Source organism: Temnothorax curvispinosus, unplaced genomic scaffold (assembly GCF_003070985.1).
Source record: "Temnothorax curvispinosus isolate PA1 unplaced genomic scaffold, ASM307098v1 QBEX01002370.1, whole genome shotgun sequence".
Classification (NCBI taxonomy): Eukaryota; Metazoa; Arthropoda; class Insecta; order Hymenoptera; family Formicidae; genus Temnothorax; species Temnothorax curvispinosus.
The window spans coordinates 219,925-245,182 of NW_020212150.1; the positions used below are offsets into that span (position 1 = coordinate 219,925).

The following is a 25,258-nucleotide window of genomic DNA, read 5'->3' on the forward strand; positions in this document are numbered from 1 at the left end:
CAAGGTACGTGCACACATTTTTGTTCCATAATTAACTGCGCCAATTATATTTCTCATAATGACTCGCTATTTTGGCTATTTCTAGTGTTCGCCGAAGATATTTTGAATTTTACTTTTCCGCGAAGTATAACGGCGGCCATTTTGTGGCCGATGCTTCGACTTTTCGATACGTCGAGAATCGCAGTAATCGTTTCGAATGCTGGAACGCAATGCGACGATCGCAGATTTATGTTCAAATCGTTCGATATTTCCCGCAATGGTTATTATCTAAAAATGAATTTCGCGCGCGAGAAATTATCGCAAATGCTTTTCCATAAAGCATCGGATGTTCTATAATTTATTGAATATCGCGCTACATTGTTATTGTATATTGATTCGTAGTGTCCAATTATACTCAATTTAAGTCATTTTTAACCATTCCTATAAGTCGTCACTGCTACTCAATATTTCAATAATTTAACTAAAGCAATAGAGTTAAAATAATATCTATTGTTTTGTAAAAAGCTACAAAAATAACATAATGTTATTTAATCCAAGGTATTGGCTTAAATTCCATTCTTTAATATTTAACAGTGTATGCTACAGTCGATTAAAATTATCTTCACACATATATATTACATTCTTTCTCCAATACGAATCGCATATTATCAAATATGTGCGTTTATAAATTAGCTGATTATTTCGCATAATTCATTATTTCGACTATTTCTAGCAGTTGCTAAAATGCTATCGAATGTTATCTTTTATTAAGTAACTGCTGCGATAAAAAGTCTATGTCAATGGTTTCAGTATTTTGAGAATCGCAATAATTTTTTATATTTCGAGAATTTTGCACTCATATCCACGGGAAATAAAGATTAGCTACTATGTAGCAAATTTAATTGTAAAATAGGGACAGGCTAACATTTTTTGCAGCGAGAACAAAAGGTTTTGCTACTATTGCTAAATTATAGCTCTCGCTGCAAAAAATATTAGGTGTCATTAAATTTGCTACAGTAGCTAATCTTTTTTTTCCATGTACGCTTGATATTGTCAACAGTTTTTATACATTAATCATACGTAAATTCGGATAGTCTGTTTTAGATTTAATCTATATGGTAGCAGGTACTAATTTTAATATTTATAATTTTAATGTTTTATAATTCCGTAAATGTATACATCTACGGAATACTATATTTATATATTTCTATGAAATTTTTATGAACTAAAAACTGTCGTTAATGTCAATATTCTTCAATTAGTCTTGGTCACTTGATGACTATGAAAATTCACGCAAGGTCAACGGGTTTTAGCACTTATAATGGTACAATTAAATCAATGATATAATTAAGTTGATGATATAATTGATTTATCTTAAACTATTTTAATACAATCTCAGAATAGTTTCGCGCAAAAGCTATTTTTGCTAATAATATTTAACACGAAAAGATAGAAAATGTAAGGATATCTGTTTGAAATATTGGCTGCGTTCCGATATTCACTGCCAGTACTGAAAATCTATAGTTTACGTCACGTACACTATATTATAGATTTTCAGTATTATATTGGCATCAGTGAATATCGCCACCACAGAAAGCGTGTTGAAATATTACTACATATTATTAGAATAATAAATTATAATAACGCAGATTATTTTTCTATCCTCTTACTTGCTCGTTAAAAAAACTATACAAAAAACCATACACAATTTCAAATGTATATTGATACGCCATTTATGCACGGAAAGAACGGTTTTGATAAAGATACTATCTATAAAAATTTAGCTAGATGCGGATCTGAAAATAATTTTGTTGCACCATCAAAATAATTATAGTAGGTCACTGAAGTATGATGATAACGCTGTAAAAAATTGTTGACATTTTAAGCAATCAATTTGAGTGTTCTACATAATTATTTTGATGGTCCAACAAAATTATTTTCAAATCTGTATATCTAGTTAAATTCTTAAATACTTCAGCACAACCGTTCTTTCCGTGTGGATGATCAAGATTTCTTTCAACCTAGAAAAATAAATTTTTGTTGCGTCGCGCGCAATTCTGCGGTTTCCACGGGAGGATCGATCGTCCATCTTGGCGAGATATAGAGACGGCCCACGAATTCCAGGCTGTATTCTGTGCGAGATGAACGATGGCCGATCTGGGCGGATGTCGTCCTAGGGAAGGTTGGTGAAGCTTTCAAAGGGATCGGCGAATGTTCGGCCGCGTCTTCCGGCGGGTCACGCTCGAAAGTGTTCGCCGGAAGTCCCGCTTTTCTGCATTCCTCCGCCAGCACCTACGGTCAGTGACACCAACGGCCACATTGAAATTCGTCTGCGACTCGTGTACTCTTTTTCTTTTTTTTTTCTGCCGTGCGTGGCTCGCCAACCGACAGAGTTTTTAAAGTACCTGGCTGAAAAATTGCCCGGTCAGGTGCTCGTACTTTTGCGGCCACAACCGTCGCGACAGGCCTTCGAGGAAGTTCATTTCCTTGCTGAAATATTAACGAAATAATCATTATCATTTCATATATAACAATGAATCTATACGTCGTTGTTATGAATATCATTAAACTATTATTATTTCTATGGCGGATGCATTACCGAATATTATCTGCGGCCACTTTGTTTTTAAAGACATCACCACGTTTCAGAGAAATTACCCTCTCGACCACCTTCTTACTTTCTTTATCTTGCTTTTCTTCAGACATTCGGACGGATATTTTTTCCGCACGGCGAGCTATGTCTTCGATATTGAATCCAACCAAAGCGTATGCGCGGTTTGTTCGATACCTCGGATTGTTGCTATAGTTATCGCGCGCGGTAATATTGAAATTTCCGACCTGCATCTTCTGAAATAACTTTGGAACTTTTCCATGGCTTTTATGAATTACGTCGTGAATGAAATCTTTGCGAAGAAAAGAATGAAGTGCCGCACGTCAAAAGTGTCGTTTTAAGAGGATCAATTTCGAATTTTCGAGTTATATCAAATATCGGCGCGACTTTTTATACGACTCCTGGGGACCGTAAATTTTCCAATTTTACCATATCCAACACCATATCGGATTATTCCGGAAGAATATCAAAATCGAAATAGATGGGAATTTCGCTTCGGTGAAGATCTCTCGTAAATCCGTTATTCGGTATAACATTTGTCGCGATTGCGGTAATCTCGTGGTTACAAAGCCAGCAGAGATAGGGGGATGAACACTAGAGAATCTTCTTCTGTCGAAGTGGCCGGGAAATAATCAAGCGAACGACGATAGCGTCTGTCTATCCGAGTTGGGGTACGTCTGCATCGACGGAGGTCGTCCCAAGTCGATGTTCGAGTGTATGAGAACGTACGACCGAAGGATATACTGTGTGTAGAGCGTACATCGAGGTAGAGAGAAAGAGAGCGAGAGAGAAGAAGAGAGAGACGCGTTTGTTAACAGAGGAGGTAGAGAAAGAGAGGAAGAAAGACGAAAAGAGAGAGAGAATGGAGACGCTGCAGAGTGCAATGTACCCAGATTACGACTAATCTGCGCCAGAGACCGCTATTCGTAGTGCCTGTAACTTACATCGCTTAAAACATCAACCCCTGACTTCGGTGCCATAGTCTGCGCCTTCATCGCCGTCTCTCGCCATTCTCTTCCTCTCCCCCCTTCTTTCGGGCTTTCGATGTCGATCTATCCGTCTAGCCATCCGTCTTCCTTCGTCGTCGTAGCTTGCATCTCCATTCGATTTATACTCCTGGGAAAATCGCGCCATCCTTTATTCCTTCCTCTGTCCCGAAATTCGAAAGTTCATCGTCGTGCTAGCGTTCATCCACTTGCTAGCGCAGTAGTTATCTAAGTAGTTTGCTGCCGGAAACACTAAAACGAATTTTTATAAGGAATCAGGATTGATCGCTAAGCTCAGAGAACGTAGCTATGCATTATATAATAGCCATTGTAAAAAAAATCCCTAAATAAATTCCAATTAAATAATTTTTAGTTTTCAAACATCTTTTTACATTATATGATTTTATATAATACAATTATATCAATGTTCTTGCATATATACAAGGTATAAGCCTGTACAAGTAAAATGATACATGTATGAGTGTCCAGACACCGTATCCGTTTTTCACAATTTATTATTTGTTTGTTTAAATCCGCAAAAATCATAGGGCGCGACGTGTCAAAATACCGATAAACCTATGTCGATTTATCTGCTCGGATAAAATCTTGGAAAAACAACACACAGTACGTGGCCTACGACTGATTCATGATTATTTCGACTGCTAGAATGAATTAGAATGCGAACGATACCGACGATTCTAAATTGAAGTTTACCGCGCCGCTTATTTAGCGGGAATCGATTGGAAATTTTGCTTTGCTTTTCCAGCCGCAGACGCATATTTCGTGCTTCGGGCGGGGTTTGTTTTTATCTAGTGCCAGGATTAACAGAGCTTTCTCTAACTGCTATAGAACAGTCATATAAAAGTCTGGCTGTGGGAGGGATGACCGAATGGGAGATTGCATGCATGCATACCACCGACCTTGACGTAAATATATCTGCGCATCAGTATTAATAAATGCGATAACGTCTGCAGCTTGCCACGCCATTGTTCCATGAAATTACAAACATCCAGCAATCTCTCGGCAACAATTTCCCATTCTAATGAACGGCAACAACGCGCGTGAGCGTGAATTTTCAATGAAATAACCGTACAGACTTATGCGATATTCACGCCTCGTATCGTCGAATGCAATTATCTCCATCGCGTTTCAAAATTATATTTAAAAAAAAGCGATCTCGCGATTTAGACGTAAGATTTACGATAACGTCGGTGAACTTTCGATCCCAGTCACTCGAGCTGGTATCGGATGGCAGAAAAATGAAGGAACATCAAGGCGGGAACGGGTGAAGAAGGAGGAACGAAGGGGGTACGTGGAAAAACTCGAGCAGAGGAGGTGCAAGCGCGATCTTAGCCGTCGTCAAAAGTGCGAAAGAGGCGGAGATGAAGAGAGAGAGAGAGAGAGAGAGAGAGAGAGAGAGAGAGAGAGAGAGAAAGAGAGGGGAGGGAGAGAGAGAGTTTGTGGGTGTAGAGACACGGCGGGGTGTGCTGTAAATTACAAGCGGAGCGCCAAACCGCTATGGTCTTCTCTCGGTGGCGCAGGGGTGTCTAGACGTATAGATAATGCCGGGTTGGCTTGGTGCGGCAGGGTAGACGCAAGCTAGACGGTCCCCGGTTGATCCAGTCAGCCGAACCAGCCAGCCAGCTACTACCCGAACCAGCCAGCCAGCCCGCCAGCCAACCAACCAACCAGCCAGTCAGCCGGGTTGCGCTAGACACATCGACCATGTTCCGTTTCTCTTCGTTTCTCCCGTTTCCACTATCGAGCTATCTATCCGCGTCTCTTTCTCGCGTCCGCCACGATCTACACGGTGGTCTCAAATTAAACAGCTTTTAATTTACCCGGCGAACTCTGTAACGAATTCGCAGTCGATCTCTCCATGGTGAAAATTCGATTGATAAGTTTCACCGTTAAACCTCAGCAGGTACATAAATTCTGTTAATTTTTAATACGGAAATAATCCTTCTATGATCTCAATTAAAAAGAATATTATTAAAATGACAATATTTGCAAGGAAACAATCTTATCACTTTCTTCACATAAAATTATTTTTTTTACGCTTTTCTATTTTTTATATTAATTATCAGTTTACATCGTTTTAAGTCCAACGTTTCCCATGGAACCTGAAAGGTCTTATCTTGTCGAGAATTAAATCTTTTAATAACTAAACTTTAAATTAACCAAAATTAAAGGAAAGCCTCGGCTACGAAATAAAGAATACGCTTATAAAAATTGGTATGGTTTAAATTTGGAAGCACCCTGTATGTATGCGCACTGGCTGCGTTCTCGTCTTACTCGCCTATATATGCAATGCAACCGGATTTCCCATCGTTCTCGTCGCGCCAGCCGGCTCACGGAGGACGAGAGGGCCTCCTCACCTCTCTCATGCATTCGGCGCAGCCAGGAGATGCAAATCCCCAATAGCATCACCTGATATCCAAGATCCCATTGGCAGCAATCGTGACGTGGATGATGCACGAGATCGCCGCTCGACTGCCAACCCTTCCTATCGCCCCGTCATCTCTCTCTCTCTCTTTCTCTCTATTTCTCACCCCCGCCAACAGTCACTCGTGTATGCACCGCGAACGCATAGAATTATTCCGTTTCTCCGCGTGCCAGGAATCTCTCTCTCCTTCGTCGCGTCCTAGAAAACACCCGACCCTTGAACGCGATTGCCGCACACTCCCGCGCTGACTGCGACAGCTGCAATCTCGGAAAAATAGGGAACTTAGACGTCGCTTATAACCCTCGCATTGCAAGACATCCCGGATTGTCCGGATTTTTATTAAGGGGATCCTAAAGCCATCTGTAATACCGGCTTTTTTTCTTAGCACTAATCTTTTAATTGACTTTATAGAAATGCAAAATTCTTGTCTAGAATTAAAGTACGCATCAAAATCTAGGTCATGGTGGTCAAATTTATATCGAAAACAAAAAAAAATTAATATTTTTGTTAATTTTTGGTATACGTAACGACAATATTTGCTTTGTACAAAAATTCCACGATAAATATCCACAAAATTAGACCGGCATGACCTAGGGACAACATTTAAGAACAATATCGTGCAATTAGATCTAAGATTGAAAACCTAGAAAAAAAGATTACTTTATATAACTTTTATATGTGCAAAAGCACATTCAGGTTGACAGGATAAGCAATATTGCGTGTGGCAAGAGATGGCGCAGTAATCGAACAAAGACAGATGCCTCTCGTTAGACAAGGACAGATATAGATATATGACAAGAAAACAGAATTAGAAATGTTGACATTACCGACGTCAAGGAAGTTCAGCCTTCACTTTAGGATCCCCTTAAGAGGACCTTTCAAAGTTTATTGCCAGAAAATAATGCTTTTCAATATTAAAAGAAATATTTTAATTTTTATGCTTAAAATCTAGCGATATTGTAATTTGCAATGTGCGATATCGAAAAGTATTATGATTCAAATCGATCCTCTGATGATAAAAATAAAAAAGTTGTTACTAACAAAATAAGTCACAAAACAGAATTTACTTGAAGTGAGTATCTCATATTTTCGGATCTCTGCTTTTTCTGAGATATCATTAAGACATTCTTTGAGGAAGAGTTAGTAGTCTGTCAATTATATTGGAATTCTAAAAGTAGCATATGATGCTGATTTCATAGATAATATTGCGGTACAGAACTGTTCTTTTTCTTCTTCTATATAAAAGCCCGTTCTTCGGAGATCTGTCAATTATGCAAGATATAGGCATGTATAGGTATAGGCACACTTATCATGGCGATAGCATCGTGATCTTGAGTTCCTATATAGTACAGCGTTGCGACTTGGGACGTCCATATCGCATCAACAACGCAATTGCGCGCAATTTTACGTCACGTAAAGTTTCTCGTATGATGTATTTTTTCCGGGGAAAAAAAACAAATCTTTTTACAACTCACAGAAATACTTCGATCGTGGCGTAACTGCCGACTTAAGTAAAGGAAGACGGGCCCGGCGCATTAAGTTGGATCACGGCAAAGCTCGTACGTCGCCGAAGGTAACGCCGTCGTAATCGTTTTCCGTATTTTTTTCACGCTGTGGTCCTTCTCGCCACCGCCGCCGAGGACGCGGTTGTTTATCAGAACGGGCTATAACGAGGGATTAAGAACACGAGATACGGCGACCAACGTCTGCATCCTCTCCTCTCATCTGTATCTCCCAAACGCGGCGCCGGCGGTGGCACGGCAGCAGCCACCGTCCTTCGCTAACCGCGGTGGCGTTTTAATCGGCCGAGTCTCTCCGATACATAAATCCACGTTAAATAATACGGCAGTTAACAGCGCCATTAAGCCGTTCGAGATACCACCGCGAAACCGAGAACGCAAGCCGCCGCTCTCGCAAAGTCGGTATTTATTGATACCGCTGGAGCAGCCGACGTCATTCGCGGACGACGGCGCGCAATGTCGCGACGCGCCACCGAGAAATATTGTATCGCTTTGCTAGCTCGCCCCATTCGCGCGACCAACGCGGGCAAATGCCTGCCTGCGCTTTGCGACCCCATCCTGACCGCCGCTTTCATTGCTCTCCTCGTAAATCGCTCAAAACAGAAAACATCCCTGAGTTAATCCGACGCGGCGCTATACGCGTTGAGAAGTGGCGAAATGTTTTAAAGATTTCTACAACGGGGATAAAACTATCATCCTAATTACTTTTTCAAATTATATGTATAAGTACTACGTGGAAAAAATGTAGGAAAAAGTCTGTCAGGAAAATTACAAAAAATGAAATAGAATAATTTTTTTCATCAAAATTAGAAATGATATCTATGTATTGATATGATTAATGAGAAAGAAAAATTATTAAATATTTTAAAAACTTTTTCGATAAGCATCTTATCGCCTTTTTCATGCTATTTGACATAAATAAGTTGGATGAAAATAGACAATTATTAAAATTATAACGCGACAAATTTCATTGTTATAATAGTTTCGGGGATTATCAGGAATCAATTATTTGGAACGTCGGATTCTCACTAGAGTGTGACGATAACTCTCGCCAATTACTATCGATTTCTCTTGGGCGAATATTTTATAGTGGCACCACCGTCGTTACATTTTGTCAACGTACGTCTTGGCGTTCATTCGGCGCCAAGACGAATAAAGATTCAAAACGGATACGACTCGTTAATCAAACTGACCCGAACTCTCGCGTTCTCGTTGGCAGGGGAGACAAGGAGAACGTCTTGTTTCCGGTGCCGCGATGTGATTTGTTTCTCAGTTCTTCATTCTTAAACGATCGTCAGGAACGATTTGAGTCGTTGACTACGATAATCTCATCGTAATGCCGTTCCTCGACCGAGTCGGTCTCCGTTAATCATGAGACCGACGACGCGACGTGTCCCGCTCTTAATGACAAATCCTCTTTGATTATTTCTGTTGCGAAACGACGGAGATGTAATTCGGGGATATTCCAGAGGGTGGAAAGCAGTGTGGCAGAGTCGCTTTCTCGGAGTAACGCGGCCGATTGTAAAGCCGCAGCCGTGCAGCAATAATCATAACTCGCAAGGACGCGTAGCCGTTGCTACATAGTACATCCCTTCCTCTCGCCCTTCCGTCGCGGTTTCTTCCTTTTTCGCGCTTTAACGAGCGACCGCGACAATCAACGCGGTGTCTGCACTCTGCACCGCCGCCGCCGTCGCACTCGCCCGCGTCGCCGGCTCTCGCGCGACCGCGCGATCCAATCTCATCCGCGTGCACGGCGAACTTTTTACAACTCTCCGCTCCTCTCCCGTCCGCGAGGTCACGAGCCCCCGGGGGTGCGCGGTGGGCACCCTCTCTTCTTCGCGAATTACGCGAAAACGCCGGTATAGTTCTCCGGCAGACAGTTTTCTCGGCGCGACGCCGCGTTGAAATGACTCACTATTTCCGTGCCTCGGCCGTGAAACAAGAAGTTAACGCCGCCCCTCATTTGCCTCCCTTTACAGCCGCCTTAGTCTAAGGGACGCGACAAGATCTTATCTTGACTTCTGCCGGTTGCGTTTATGCACTCGTCTGGTGCTCCGAGAAAGACGACAGTGCTAACGACTCTTGTCGGCAAAAATTATATAAAGCGTGAGCCAATACATATCTGAAATATCCTAGGTTTTCATTGTCTTGGCACTAAAAATATTGCGATAAATTACTAAACGATTAATTTACAATTTATATTAAAAGTAACGCAATGTAAAGAAAAATTCTCTTAAAAAGCTTCTAAAATCGGTAATTTATAATAATATAAAATATTAATATAAATATAATATAATAATATAACAATATAATATCATAATAATATAATAATATAAAAATATGTATATATATTTATATAAAGTTATATAAATATTTTTTTAAGAAATAAAGAAAAATGTATATTTTATGTCATTTGTTTAAAATTGAAAAAATTAAAAAAATTATTATTCTGACGTAAATCCCCCTCGTTATTTTGCTCGACATAAAAAGAAGGTTGACATTACTCGTAATAAAGCCGAGAGTTTCCGAGGAGATAATTTAATGACTCATTATGGAACATGCGCACTTACGCCTGATAAGACAATTAGACACAACAAAATCAGGCGATGTGTGCAAATAATTCACACTTCTTTCTCGACGCGCGTGTATTTAATTCGACGAAAACATCGCCTTATCACGCGCGACTTTTATCGCCCGACGCTTTCGCGTATGACGTTCGAGTCACACGGACTGCCCGTCTGTAAAAATCCACAGGAAATCGCGTGAGATCTTAAAATAGCAGAAAATAGCGGAAATTTATTTCAACGGAAGATACTTAGATTTTTTTTATTACTGTATTTTGCACACATGCGTGTCTGATGGAAGTAGACTCAGAGATTTGCTATGACTTTTTATCTTACACACACATCTAATTGATAAATGCATACGAGACTTTGATAGAGAAGATGACATCATGGTATAACAGAGCGTATGTTTTATTTGCCAAGCGTATTGCTCAAGCATGCCTAGACTTTGCATTACGACATCCGCGCTCTTGAGAACTCGTCGCATCTTCAGACTTGTACACGAAAGATTGCGTGTGTCATTTGTGCAACGTGCAAATCATACTGAGACTAATTATCGCGGTAAACCTCGTCGAAATAACTGTTATCGACAAAATAAAATCATCAACAATGAAAATTACAAAGATGGTTTAATTTATATGTATTACGTAATTTTATTTTGTTTTAATTAATTTTTAAAACGATTACAATTCTTACGCCAAAAAGATCATAATTTTGTTCAGTGTATAACATAATTATGTAGTATATACGTTCAGTGTAGATATGTAAATTGTACTATCATGCATGAGAAAGCGTGAAAAAGAAACGCTTTATAAAGATGTTTATCATTGAATTAATTTCAGATATTTACATTTCAATTTCTTTAGCATGATGTTCCTCAATCAGATAAAAGGATTAAGAATTGATATTTAGTAAAAAAAATGCAATGGAACAGGCAGATCTTTTAGTTCGCGATTTCAAGATGCAACATAGGACGACCGTTTCGCCGTCGATTTTCGGACGGAAGTGCTTAAATCGCACTTTAATTCTATTCGTCGGAGCACGGCGCCTTGCGTACGTGGTGAAATTCCGAAAAAGGTAGATCAAAGCGACAGGGAAGCAACAGCGGGGGCTGTCCGCCGCAGACACGAGACGCGAGAACCCATCGCCGAAAGGAAGACGAAACGACTCGAATAAAAGCTGAAATCCTCGGAACCACCCTACGAAATCGCCCTGCGCGCCGAGTATCACGTCCGCCACCCCGTACGATGCCCCCTTGTACCCTCGTATAACCCGTCCCCTCCCCCCTCGCCTTCCCCCTCTCCCCCGACCACCTTTCCCTCCCGTTCTCCTAGTGCAATTCACCCGCGCCAGACATCAGACGTCCTCGCAGCCGCAGCCACAACAGTTATAACCGTTGACGTTTTTGTCCCTCATTTCATCGTTGCTACATTCTCGCATTGTCTCGCGCGCGGAGAGATCTCTTTTCTCTTCCTTCTTCTCTCGCTCCGTTTCGCGCGGTTCATCTGATTATCTGGCTACTTACAGCCTGTTTGGTCTTCAATTAATACTTTAGTCCGCCATTGTTCCCATGAAATCCCATGTCATTGAGAAAGTACTCCATTAAATTTCTATCTTATTAAGTATGAACGTTTAATTCTCTGAATATTATTATGACTTTCGCGTATTTCTCAGCGGAATTGACACAGCGGACGAAGTTATATTTAGAGTGCCCCGATGGTCTCATCGATACTAAAATATTGTAAAGTTATTTCTGATTTATGTATTACAATAGTTTCTCATGTAAAATTTTACAGTGGATTATTTCTATAAAAACAATAAATTAAAATTAATTCAATCGTTAAAAAAAAATCTTAATTGATCAAGGTTAATTGTTTCTATAGTTTAATTCTTTAATAACATTTAAGTTTTAATTAAAAATTCTTTGTTACCTATATAGTTATATGCAAGGTTTACAAAAAGGAAATTTCTTTTCTTTAACTTCTAAATAACGATACTATCTCTGATGGCCTGGGGAACGATAGGGAGTCGATCTAACACATATCATATGCTGTTTCCCTTTCGTAGATGCAATCGCATCATATATATATTCGGCGATATATATATATGTATATATATTCATATATACATATATATATGTATATATATTCATCGCTAAGACTTGCAAGGTCGCCATCAAGGTGCCTCGTTCTCGAAAATGGATCGATGCGACCGTCTCGAAGAAAAGCGTTCGTTTATAATTCATGGGAATGGCGGAGTATAAAATCGTAAGAGATTATATAGTCCACCTACTCCAAATAAATGAATAATACTAAAAGTATTCATTCTAACACGTAATAATACGTAAACAATTGAAAATATGAAATAATGTACCTGCAATCTACATTTGGAGATTGCAAATTAATTGGAAGAATCTCCCGTATCTCAAAATTGAAAGATAGCTGAATAATTTACACCAAATTTCTTGAACGTCTTCGATCGTCGGCTCATTCAACATCGCCGAAAGTGACTTCCCAATCCCCGAGCGAACTATACCGTCGAGACGTAACACGGGGATTCCCGATACCGGAGAAGGATTCACAGGGAGAAGACGAGACGAGACGAGACGGGACGGGACGAGACGAGCGCGAAGCTATACGTCGCGATGTAAGGCGTCTAGACGCCCCAGTGAGCGTGCCACTTGAAGATGCCGTCTCGTCTGAGCAAGGATCGCGTTATATCCCGACGGAGGTAACGCGGGAATGTTCGATTTCGTATGCGAAAAGGAAGGGCAGGAGGGCGAGGGTGAGCCGGAACAATGGCGTAAACGGTATGTGCACGTATGCCCCGGTGCGATGCGATGCGGGGGAGGGAAGGGCGTCGCGACGCGACGCGTCGCGTCGCGTCGCATCGTGTCGCATCGCCGCGGACAGACAGACGGACGGCGGCGCTGCGGGAAATTACGTCGCACGCACGGAACGACCACGAAACCGTAACTCCTGTCCCCGTCCACCTTCCCTTCGTCCCTCCGGGGCATCAGGAGATCCTGATGTCCTCCTTCCTGCCCACTTGCGGACGTCGGTCAGCCACCTGTCTCCGCCATATCCTGCTCCAACAACCGACCGTTCGCCACCTCGTGTTCACGCTTCCGGGAGGCCGACGATCACGCTTCCGGGAGAACATCGGCGAGACACACGGAGACGGTCATTCCGACTCCGTTTATTTTCGCGACGATGATTGTCGCGCGTACACAGGATATTTCAAAACCAGCAAATGTCTTTTTGCGCAAATATGCTTTTTTTGATCAATTTGGAATCGAGCTTTTTCTAACAGGGATATGTCGAAGAAGTCGGTTATTTATTGCTTTTTCAATTTTTTACGCATTGTTTTATTTTTATATTTTACCTAAATTTCGATTTAAGAATCTATTGGAATAGAATCTACTTGAAATTAACTGAAACATATGATCTCTTAATTACTAAAACTGTAGATATATGTTCCAACATTTTCAACGAAAAATCGACAAACAGACGAAAGAATTCAAGTTCAATATAGTTCAAAGAATATTGTTGAGTAGAGGCTCCGTTGGAAATCCAATCAAGTAGGAAACAGGGCTAATTAAGAGCCATTCGCCGATATTGATGCGAAAAAATTTTTTCTTTATTCAGTCAATAGTTTGTTCGAACGTTTCGGTCTTAGTTTAGAGTTTAGACCATCTTCAGTATCTAACAAATACACAATATAAATACACAAACATAAATTCGCAATTTGTCCGTTATTTCTACAGCAAGACACTTACATGATAAATGTGTGGCAAATTAATTGACAAACGGAAATCATCCTACGAATGTCGAGGAATATATCTAAGTCTTCTCTGAGTACCCGACACAAAGGATGGAGATAATGTCGACTTCTAAATAAATCTTATGTAAAATTGTAAAATGTGTGGGTATGATAATATATGTAGAGGAAACTTACCCTCCCCATTCGCACGACGAACCGCTTTCAAAGAATATTGTTTTCTGGATTATATTTTCTGAACATCCGCCATAAATCGGCAATCGATACAATAATCGATTGCAACAGGTTGCTCTTAAAGCCGAATACTTGAAATATTACAGCAATTATCACGAGTACTTATAGCATTACGAGTAATTGTGGCAACTACAGCAATCTCGCGTTACGAAGTAATATACGATTGTCATAACTGTAATTTCGATTTGTCCGTGAAATGCGAATAGGTCCAACGAAGGAACAGAATAACCGAGCAAAAACACTCACGAGACGAATTCATGCGTACTGATATCGGAGACGCAGGCGGCGAGATCTTCGTCGCCTTGATAGCCCTGTGTTCTTTCAAATCGTGCGTGCGAGCGACGCAGCAAAGTCGAATTACACATCAAAGAGAATGAGTAATACTTGCAACGTCAGGAAATCCCGCTTTTATCTTGTACACGCGCGATCTTAATAGCAATATTTTCCTTTTGACTTTGTAACGCACGCCGGCGAGGCGACGGCGGCAGCCGAGTCGTCGCTATATGATTTGCATGTTATTAAACATTAATTCAACGCACATTAATCTAACTGCGACAGCCGTCTGCGATGAGCGAACGAATTCTCAACCGGTTGTAGTAAAAGATGTCGAAGTCATTTTTATTTGTTTTTATGGCAAATAATCTTGCTTTTTTAGAAAAATCAGTTTTCTCAAATATCTTTTATTGGATCTGAAATACAATCTGTAAATATCCGATAGAAGAAAAATTTTTCTCTTGAAATGTTCATTAGATATTACAACGGTTTCGTTACAAAACAAATACTTAATGATTTTATACGATTGTTGTACAACAACACAAAAATAAGATTTTAAAAATTAACTTAAAATGCATATGATATTTGCCGCTTGTCCCTTTTAAAAATTAAAAAAAAAAAAAAGATTTTTTTTCTCGTTTTAAAAACTACATTTCCATTCAAATGATACTAAATCTTATAATATTATTTGCTAAATGTGCGATATTTTAGCTGAAAGATACATATATTTGATATCCTGAGAGATTGAAATAATTTTAAAGCAAAAATGCATTTTTCTTTACGGAAGCACCGCCGGCGGAAAAACGCGAATGCTCAACGCGACATTCTTATGAGAAAACTATGGAAATGACAGATGTCTCCTCATCTAGAATATCTTCGTCTCGACCTGGGCCGACCCAGCTCGGCTCGGTCCAAGTGCGAACTCTCTATCGTCACTTGATAAAAAACAGTTCGCCGCATCCCCGGTTTATGCCGATGCATTGGCGTAATGCTCCACAGACTTCGATTGCATCAAAACAAGTTAACGCGATATCATCGTAAATGTGAAAAAGTTAATCTGCTTTAACAGTGTGCTTTTTCTATCATGTTCTCAATATTTGTCATCAAATATTCATTAAAAAGAGGCCTATATCGTATTAGTGTACTGCAAATATTATATATTATTTAATTATATATTAAAATCATATAGATATCAGATGTATCGATGAACGATATCGATAGAGAGATCGAAGCATTGAGAGAAAATGCATTTGTAAAAAAAATATTCGCAGCTAAGGCTATTTTTCATCGCGCGATTTTATAATGTCGTTCGAGACTTCGAACTCTGAACGAGTATCCACGACGTATCGCAGCAGTCACCTGGACAGGCGACCGATGCACACCGGTCGTGCCTCGCATTTGTGCCTCGCATATCTAATCGGAACACGTGCGTTGGCGAAGGTCGGTGCAGGTGTGAGCGCGACGACGATTCCGGGAGGTCGCTTCTCGACGTCGTCGTTGCACACGCTCGCGTCGATTTCCATCGAAATGTCGTCGAACGCGTCTCGTGTATCCCGGTGCGCGTCGACGCCATTGTAGAAATTATCCCCTGCGACCCCCTGGACCGTCTGAGCGGTGTCTAGCCAGCGCCCCCTACCTCGAACCGGCTGAGCTCTCGCCCCCGCTGAGCTCTCTCTCTCACTCGGTCACCCTGTCCTCCCCCTCGTCGCCCGCCCTCCCGTCTCCCGCTGTCTTCGTCGAGCACGTTCGTACCCGCGTTTCCCCTCGCTCTCTCTCTTGTGGGGCCCCATGAAACCCAACCAACCAACCAACCAACCCGACCAACCACCCGCCCACCCACTTTGCCTAACCCGTCGCCGTCGCCACCGTCCCCCCACCGTCCCCCTTCGGTACCCACAATCTCTCTCTCCGCGCCGACCTTCTCTCCTCGGTCGTGCGGGGGTGCGGGGGTGCAGTCTAGCCAGCGACTATAGTTCCCGCGGTACGGCGGCGTTATATTATATACCGGGCGGCCAGATGCACCGCACCGAACAGCTCGCGCGAACTATATTCGCTGAAAACCCATCGATGGAATGGAGATGCCGTCGTCGACGTCGCTGGTGAAACGCGGAGAAACCCGCTTTCTTTTCCGCACTTGCTCTAAGTGCATCCGCGATTCTCTCTAGAGTAGTCTAGAGCATTGTACGGAGCACCGAACTGACAGCTTGTATGGTGCTTACTGGGAAAGAACTTAGTTCGAAGAGACTTATATAGAATAATTTCTTACACATATATAGACTCACACGAGCATAGTCACCATTTCCATTAGTATTATACTAGTATTGTAATTTAATAGTATGCTAGTTATATATACTTGATAATAAGCATAAACTTAAAAATTCAAAGACTTAGCTTTATATCTACAACGAAGTAGTCAACTAATCCTGCTCGTTAATATCATATAATCTCTTGTATAACAGAGTCTTGCATAATGCATTATTCCCTAATATGAAATCACTTAATTATTCACGGTACATAGTTTGAACATTATATCCAATAATGTTCAAATACCTGTATAGAATAATCTCCGGAATATTTTAAATTTAATACGTAATCAGGATTTTTCAAAAGTTAGAATCGGATGGAAGATTGACAGCCCAAACAAATTATTTATACAATTTGTATCCAATTCCACGATCAATGAATGTATTCTAAAAATAAATTCTACTCATTGAGAAAAGTTTTTACTCAACATATGGCTTTAATCGTGGTTAGGAAATATCTATAAGATATAATACGTCGATTTGTTCCGCTCGGTAGGACGCAAGATGTTAGGCGGATCGTTTGCAAGCCTCGTGAAATGCATGAAAACAGTGACTCGATTCGACGGGATCGAAGTGATTTAATGGTCTCGCGTATTAAAGGAGCTCTAATCCCGTTAGCGAGACGGGTCAGGTGGACGGGAATGGGGATGATCTTGTTCTAACAACGGTCTCTCGGTGTTTGTGACTCATCAGAAAATTTAGTGACTGGTCTTACAGCTGCGTTATCCTCTTATAATTGTAATATAAAAAAATAAAATCATATCTCATGCTAATAGAGCATTCCGTGAAACAAGTTTATTTGTGGATTAAACTGTAATAAATTCTCAAATAAAATATCTATTAAAATAAAATTACATTCTAAAATTTATCAAAACAATTTCTCTTGTATTTTTTAAGGCATAATATTTCGGTAAAATACTTTAATTTTTAAGACTAAATGTCTTTTAAAACATTCGTTAAGAAGTTAGATTGTTAGATAGTAAGTCTGCGAATAATAACGTTTCAATAATCGTGACTTTCGTCCTTGTACGTTTGATAAATGTGTGTATGTGTGAGAGAAAATTAAATAATATCATTTCGATATCGCGATTACCGTGCTGAAAGCTTTTCTTGCTGTCTAAAGATTTCGCTACGGCATCATTGTCTAATGTCTACCAAAACCGCTATACCAAGTGAATGGTGGAACGCACGCGACAAGCTCCCTTGCGCTTTTCAGACTTGCCTTCTTCTCTCGTCGCGTGACTCAAAACGATTACCGATGCCTTTGCCCTAGCAGGGAGCACAGTTCGTTTAGCTTTGCTTTTGATTGGGGTAGGTTCCAAAGTATAACCGGAGCGTGTTATCGCGATGCAACGAAAGACTTTCGTCTATGCCGTGACGAGGTCAGTGACGGTCGACCCGTTAATTAAGATCTCGAATAACGAATCCTACGAAAAATTCGCAAATACGATTCGCATGATTCGAACACAATTAAATCCATTATAAGGGTTGTTTTTCCGACGTACGAGACATTCCATTCCCTTTGACTCGTATATATTCTTTTTATTTAATACCGCTAAGTGAAGACACTGTCAACACAAGGTGCAAATCATGATGGTATATTTAACGTCGAGTATATGTTAGCGGGAATAAGCAACTTTAGATAAAATTTTCATTTCCACTTAGCATTCGGTCGATTTGGTCAAGCTACGAGTATGACTAATACCGCGAGCGCGTCGAATGTCAACACGGGACGTGAATCGGAGGCGGGCGGACACGTTTAGTGCTAAATATGCGCCGAGAATACGTACGCGCGGCCTTTGTCTCCTCATGCGTACGTACTACGTACGCCGCGCCCGCGCCGCGGCCGTGTCGGCGTCAGAGCGGCTGTTGACTTTGATATCGAGGTGAGCCGTTATATGTACGTAGCCAATGGTAACGCCGGCAGGCAGGCTATCCCTGGCAGGACAGGGGCCAGATGGTTGTCGTAGGTTAGTGATCGATAAAAAACCCATTTCCCCCGTGTATGCGCGCGCGATGGCCGTGCATTACTACTTCTATTACAAGCCCTGCGCGCGTTTTACCGTGTGCCGAGGGTTCGAGTGGCGTCATCGTCATCGCGAGATCGTTTTGTTGCGTTCGTTCGCGCGGAAGATCAATGGACAGGGTGACGACGACGACGACGGCGACGGCGACGACGAGCCGAACCGAGCCGAGCAGGCCGGCCGGGGCTTGTTGAAAAGCACGGAAATGGGACGCACGTATGAACGGTAATGCGACCAAGGAAGTGCGCACAAACTGCACGTTCAACGAGCACCCTACGAGTTCGTTCCGCCTCGATATACGGGAGACTCGGGATCGAAAGCGAGACAAACTAGTCGAGTATTCGTCTCAAGTGCCATTCTGCGATGGCCAGGGGTGAAATGTAACAAAAGACCGTGTGTGACGATTGTTTATAATTCTTTTTATTGATTATAATTATATTATCGGTATTTTATTGATATATGTTTATTATATCAATACGTGAAGGCGAACCGAGTCTTTATATTCGAACATTGCACAGTTTGTTACGAGTCTCTAATTCTTTTGTCTTAGCCATTTTCCTTGAATATGGATATAAATTGTTTTAATACTCTGATTATATAAAATTTCCAGATATATATTTTTATTATATATGTATTTTTTTTATTCCCAGGTATACGTTAATATATGTGACGTTGTTAGAACAGAAGTTTAATTATCCCGATGTGTAGCATATAGGGTCACGCAAATATCGTTACGATCTCAGCGCAACCCTCACTCATTGTCAGTCCGTTCCTGCGAGAAACAAGCAAATAAATTGAACACGTGCATCTCTTTTACGGTATAGGTGCATCGTTACGATGTCTGTCATCGGGTAGAATTGCTATTCTCGATCGATCGTGCATTCGCGATATTATCTAAAATATCAATACGAAATTATGCAAAGAAGTGTGCAGGTCATTAATGTAATGAATGCTATTCTTCGCTCATATCAGAGATAATTCCAGCATATTTCAATAATATTATTTAAATCCGTAATGTATAATAAATATATGTAATATTATATGCATAATATATAATAATCGTACGTAACGTAATATTATGTACGCTAATATAGCCCAAAGGTGGGGCTGAAGGCGTTTATAACTCCAACCGAAGTTAATAACCTAAAAAAAAAAAAAAAAAAAAAAAAAAAAATGATACTATCTGATTTCTCGATAAAGTTGGAGGTGCGATTAAATTCTCCTTGGGCTCTCTAGAGAGATACATTTGTATCGCAAATATTTTCACGCGTCTCGAAGCACATTTTCATAATGGCTACTCGTCTTTAACGAACGCTGCCTCTCGCTCCACCGAGGATGTTTTGGTACACGGACGCCGAGGCTTCCCGTCTTTAAAATCCTTTCGTGCGCGTGCGGCAATATGATGTAACGCGGCGATGTACACGCGGCGGGGCCGTTCGCGCAAAAATACACGAGACGCACGCACGCACGTACGCACGCATGCTGGTATGCGCGCACGAACGAAAACACGCCCGTGTCTAAAAATAGTCGGGCGTGAGTCAACTCGTGGGTCTAAATAGGAGGTTCGCCGCATTTAGAGCTCGTATCTAGATTATATACGGTCCACATACGCGAAATAACCCAGAAAATACACGACTGCCGAAAGAAGGTCGATTGTAACGCAGCCGCCTGACGCGCGCATCCACGAAATGCGATGGGCCGGAATAAAACGCGACAAGATACACGCCTTCGCTTGGCGAGCGTTAGCGCCGCCGAACGGGTCGGGAATTCCTGTCAGCGGCAGAATCCGACGCTCCCTTCGTCCCGATTGCGATTACCCCGCGTGTTTGTTATTCATAACGAAATTTGCCTCGATATTGGCAAGTTGCCCGTACAATGAAATAAAATGTTTTTTTTTCTCTCGCGTCCACACGACTGTCGCGAGCGCAACTGAAAGCAGAAAAATCTCGCGAGGGAGAAATCTCAGTCGGAATTTCGTTCGTTCGGCGATGATGTAATTACGACAATTTATGAATGAAACATACGCTCTCTCTGATAAACGTAATCGCGGGGAACTTTGATCGCTGGGGCGAATCTCGACTCCTTTTCGCTGCGAGATCGAAAGCTATCGCGCGATAATTACTCATCGGAGTCTACGTCATGACAAATGAAGCAATTTGCGCGTTCGGGAGTATCGTACGCGTTTGCGGTCGCGGCGTTGATTAAAAAGAGCCTGGGATCTGAAGGGACCGGTTTGGGTCGTGCTACGTACGAAAGAAAAGAGTCGCGGGTGGGTCGTAGGTCGTAGGACGACGCGAGGGGGTGTTGGAAGAGCAAGTAAAGTCAGAATTACACGCGTCCTCCCGAGGAAAATTCAATTCGCGGTCACTTTGACGTCTCCTCTCGCTGAGAGTCGAGTCCGATACCCGTGCCGATACGGCACTCTCTCCACGAGGTGGATATGACCGTCTTTGTTCGGGCCGCTCGACTACATCGCGCTCCCTTCCCCCTCGTGCCGCGTCACCGCCGTCACCGCCGCCGCCGCCGCCGCCCCTCGTCCTTTACGAGCGCACAATCTCGACAGTTTTATCCTGTTGCCTATATCGCGTCGCGTTCTCTCTCCGCTGGTGCCCGTGTATCGGGACACACGGGCACGGCCGCAGACTCGTATGTACGCGGGGCGGCCGGTAACAATTCCTAACCAAAAAGCTGGAGTCACCCTCGCCTCCTCCTCCTCCTCTCCTTCCCGGGTGCGTCTGACTGCGACCGTCATCGGAGCGCGGCGTCGAGACGGCGGCTGACGCCGGGGGTGGCGGCGGAAAGGGACGAGGAGCGAAAGAGAAGGAGGAGGAGGAGGGTACCAAACACCCGGCGTAGGACCGTGGAGAGAGGCGGAAAGGGCGAGAGAAAGAGAAAGGGGGAAGGAAAGAGTCGGGGGTTTCGGGGACACCCGTCCGAAAGAGGTGGCGGTGAGAAAAGGACCGATGACGAGGCGACGGGACGAGACGAGGGAGACGGCGCGATTGTCTGTGCGAAGGAGAGAGCGAGCGCGCGAGCGAGCCCGGGCGCGTGTCGACGGGTGAGGGGGGGGAGGGGGGCGGCAAGAGGGAAGAAGTGGAGTACGGACCGACGGCGGCGGGCCATGGGGCCGCGGCTGGCTGGTGCCGGGGGAACGGGACTAGGTATTCGCGTGACGTTGCGTCTAGACGCCCCCTCCATCTCAACCCGAAACGACGGTACGGCGCGGAGCCGCGGCGGTGGCGGCGGTGGCGGTGGCGGGTGGCGGTGGTGATGGTGGGTGGTGGTGGTGGCGGTGGCGGCAGCGGCAGCGGCAGCCATGTAACGCGTCGAGCGAGGAGCGAGAAACGTTTCGGGTTTCGGCTCCCTCTGGTCCACGTGCACGCGAATTGGCAACGGTCGGCGTTTCAATCGCGCGTTGTTAGATGGCAACACGCGGGGTTCGCTGGATTACGAACGGACGTATAAAACGTGAGACTTGCCCAATTTGGAGAGGCAGATAGATAAATAAATAGATAAGAGGAGAGAAAGGGAGAGAAATGTTTTATCCGATTATTCGTAGATAGACACATGTAATCTCGAACTTCATTTATTCATTTATCGGATTTTGTTTTTCTGTGTATAAAAACTGAAAAGAAACTACCAGAGATAATCGGAAATCAATCTAAAAAAAAAAAAAAAACAATTTTAAAAGAGGATTTAGGTCGGTGACGATATTCTATTAAAAAATTAATCTATATTATACTTAAATCTCGCAAAAAAAAGATATTTTTACGTAATTATACAATTTTATTATTAATTTTCAGCAGCAAAGTTATATTTTTCTCACGTTGCAAAAAAGTAGCGCTTTCCCGGAGTTTTATTATTTTACGTTAGATCTTTATTTTTATCCCGTGGTTCTCAATTAACTTTGTTAATTGAGAAAGATATTAGCAACATATCGACCTCATTTGTTCGATTGGAAGATATTCTTTCGTTTATATGAAGAACTTAATCAGACATTATTTTTTAGGTGTTTTTTTTTACCTTTAATATTTCTAGCTTTGTATCCATGTTTTATAGATGACAAGATATCACCATTTTAACATTTTTATCGTGACCTATCGATGATTTAATACATATCTGTAAAGAACACATCAATAATCTGTCGACACCTATCTTGCTTACCAGACGGTCTTAATGTTGTGTCGGGACATTGGTCACCCTGTCTGGCATGTATTTTTTCACGTACACGCCACGCACACGTACTTATCCGCGCGCCAGACGGGCAAATAAAGCTCGATCCAGATTCAATGCCTCGTTTGGCTTCTTCAGCCGTCAACGAGAGCTATAACAATCGAATACGTGACAAGCGGTAGTTGCATGTATTTATGACGATCGCAGTCTGCGCTCGTAAAGCTCGATTGGCTGGCTCCTTAAGGCATCCCTCGGTCCCCATGTTCCTTGTTTTAAGGCCGGGCAAACGCGCGACCAACTTTCCTAACGGGGATTATCGATGCGTGCCACCGGGATGCGCGTGGCATTAATTGATTTAAATACCAATTCGAAAATTAAATGTATTAAAGACCGTACGTATCAAACTAATAGATAACAAACATTCATTAAAAAATTGGTAGTATAATTGAAACGAATCGTACCGCGAGAACTACTTGCCTAAACACATTAAACTATAACCTTATTTTTTTTGTTTTTCAAAGAACTTTGTATTTAACAAGTATATCCATTCATAAAAATAAGAAAATAAAATTGAATTTTTTTATAAGCGATATTTTTGAGATAAGAAAAAACTAATTTACTATGGTTCAATCATACGTAATCTCATATGTAATTCAACGGCAATCTTGTTTACGGTTTCGCCAATAGCATTAATAAATAATAGTACAAATGATACACAGGATAGATGAAAAGATTGTACTTGAAAGCAACGAATAAAGGATTGCTGAATAAAGGATTAAATACGTAACCGACTGCTCTTGTATGCAACATTATTTCACGCCCGTTTTTTTTTGTCAGTCGCTCTACCGCGTCGTTCGCAGAAAAATACGTGTTCGAGGGAAATTGGATTCGAAATGTGACCGTCGAATCGTGTCACCCGGGGTTGTCGCATGGGCTACCAACAACCGATAAACGCAAGCGATTCGATTTGCGTTCGATTTCGCCGAATACAAGGCGTCTCTATTGCGAACGGCGATGATATCGCCGAGAGAAATTTACCTAAGGTGATTCGCTCGAAACAGGCACGCGTATGATCGGGAGACGGAAATGGTGGAAAGAGGATGTAAGAGAGAAAATGGGGGATGACTGGGACGAAGGGAAGAGAAAGCGCGCGCGTTATCGCGCTTTCGAAAGGGGACATTCTTTGCGGTCACGATCACAGAAAATAGAGGAGGAGATTGCGCGCTTATACAGGCAGGCTTAAACTGTTATATAGAATATCGTAAAAGGAACGGATATCCTATCGACGAAGAAACGGAGGAGATTGAGCGATTGAAGTGTACGTTTTATAGCCGTATCAGCGAACGCGAGAAGATACGCTTTAATTATTTAGCTTCTATTTTGTTCCGGAGGACAAATTCACCGGAGATAGATAAGAAGGTCATTTTTATTGAGTTTTGTAAAAAATAATCTAAAGAATCTCGCCCAAAATGGACCCTTGGCGTACAACATTGAACTATATGCCATTTTGTAAGTATTGTTGTGTACATCATTATAGAAAAATAAGTTTAGGTTCTGGGACGGTGGGCGAGAAGTTATATATAACCGGTTCAATTACCAATCTTAATATATATATACTTATTCATTATTATCTTCACCGTTATAACTGTCAGAAAATTATATAAAAATATCTTCAATATGCTCCGACAGTAGCTTGATTCTTTCGTTTGAGTGTTTTTTTTCTTTCGGCCGAAAAATGTAAACCGGCCGCAGGCCTGACTTATTGTTAGCCGAACAACTCAATATATTATTTTGTATAAAGTTATTGATATTATAATATTTAAGTTAAATAGGGTAAAGTTTTTAGTGCCAATTAGCTAATATTACATATGGTATTATGTGAAATTCACGCCCCAGAAAATATCTTTTCCAACGTTTTTGAGACTTGTGTGTGGGACTACTATTATTATTTCTATCAACCTCCTCTACAAATGCATATAGTCAAGTGTTTACGTTTATGGCTCAAAACCCTTTAATAAAATGGGCGAGATTCTTTTATCTAGAAAATATTGTATGTATATATATTAACATTTTAATAAAAATTTTAGATGAATTATATCCTATCTTTATACGTGTATCTGGAGACCCAAAAACGTACATATTATAAAAAAATACGTCGATATACATATATATATATATATATATATATATATACACATAAATAAGTGCATTAAAATCGTTTAACAAAATTGATACTCGCTTATATGATTGGCGGAATCGAAGCAATTGAATCCGATGACCCTGCAGAAGTGGGAGTCAACTGGCGAGAGGAAGATGTGGATTGCGAGAGGCGAGAAGAGCCGTACGAATAGAAGGAAAGTACGGG

The 25,258-nt window shown here is 41.7% G+C and overlaps 1 protein-coding gene across 2 annotated transcripts; it reads right to left on the reverse strand.

The window, feature by feature from the left end:
* Positions 1-987: 987 nt before the first annotated feature.
* LOC112451565 lies at positions 988-14,360 on the reverse strand. Of its 2 annotated transcripts, none has more exons than XM_025011222.1 (3): positions 14,064-14,360; positions 2,385-2,469; positions 988-2,271 (listed from the first exon to the last, which is right to left on the reverse strand). In XM_025011222.1, the coding sequence occupies exons 2-3, from the start codon at positions 2,460-2,462 to the stop codon at positions 1,996-1,998; spliced, it is 354 nt and encodes a 117-aa protein (XP_024866990.1). In that variant the 5' UTR covers positions 2,463-2,469; positions 14,064-14,360; the 3' UTR covers positions 988-1,995. The 2 variants fall into 2 exon arrangements, with proteins under 2 accessions (XP_024866990.1, XP_024866989.1); XM_025011221.1 differs by lacking the exon at positions 14,064-14,360 and adding an exon at positions 3,535-3,961.
* Between the last annotated feature and the right edge of the window lie 10,898 nt (positions 14,361-25,258).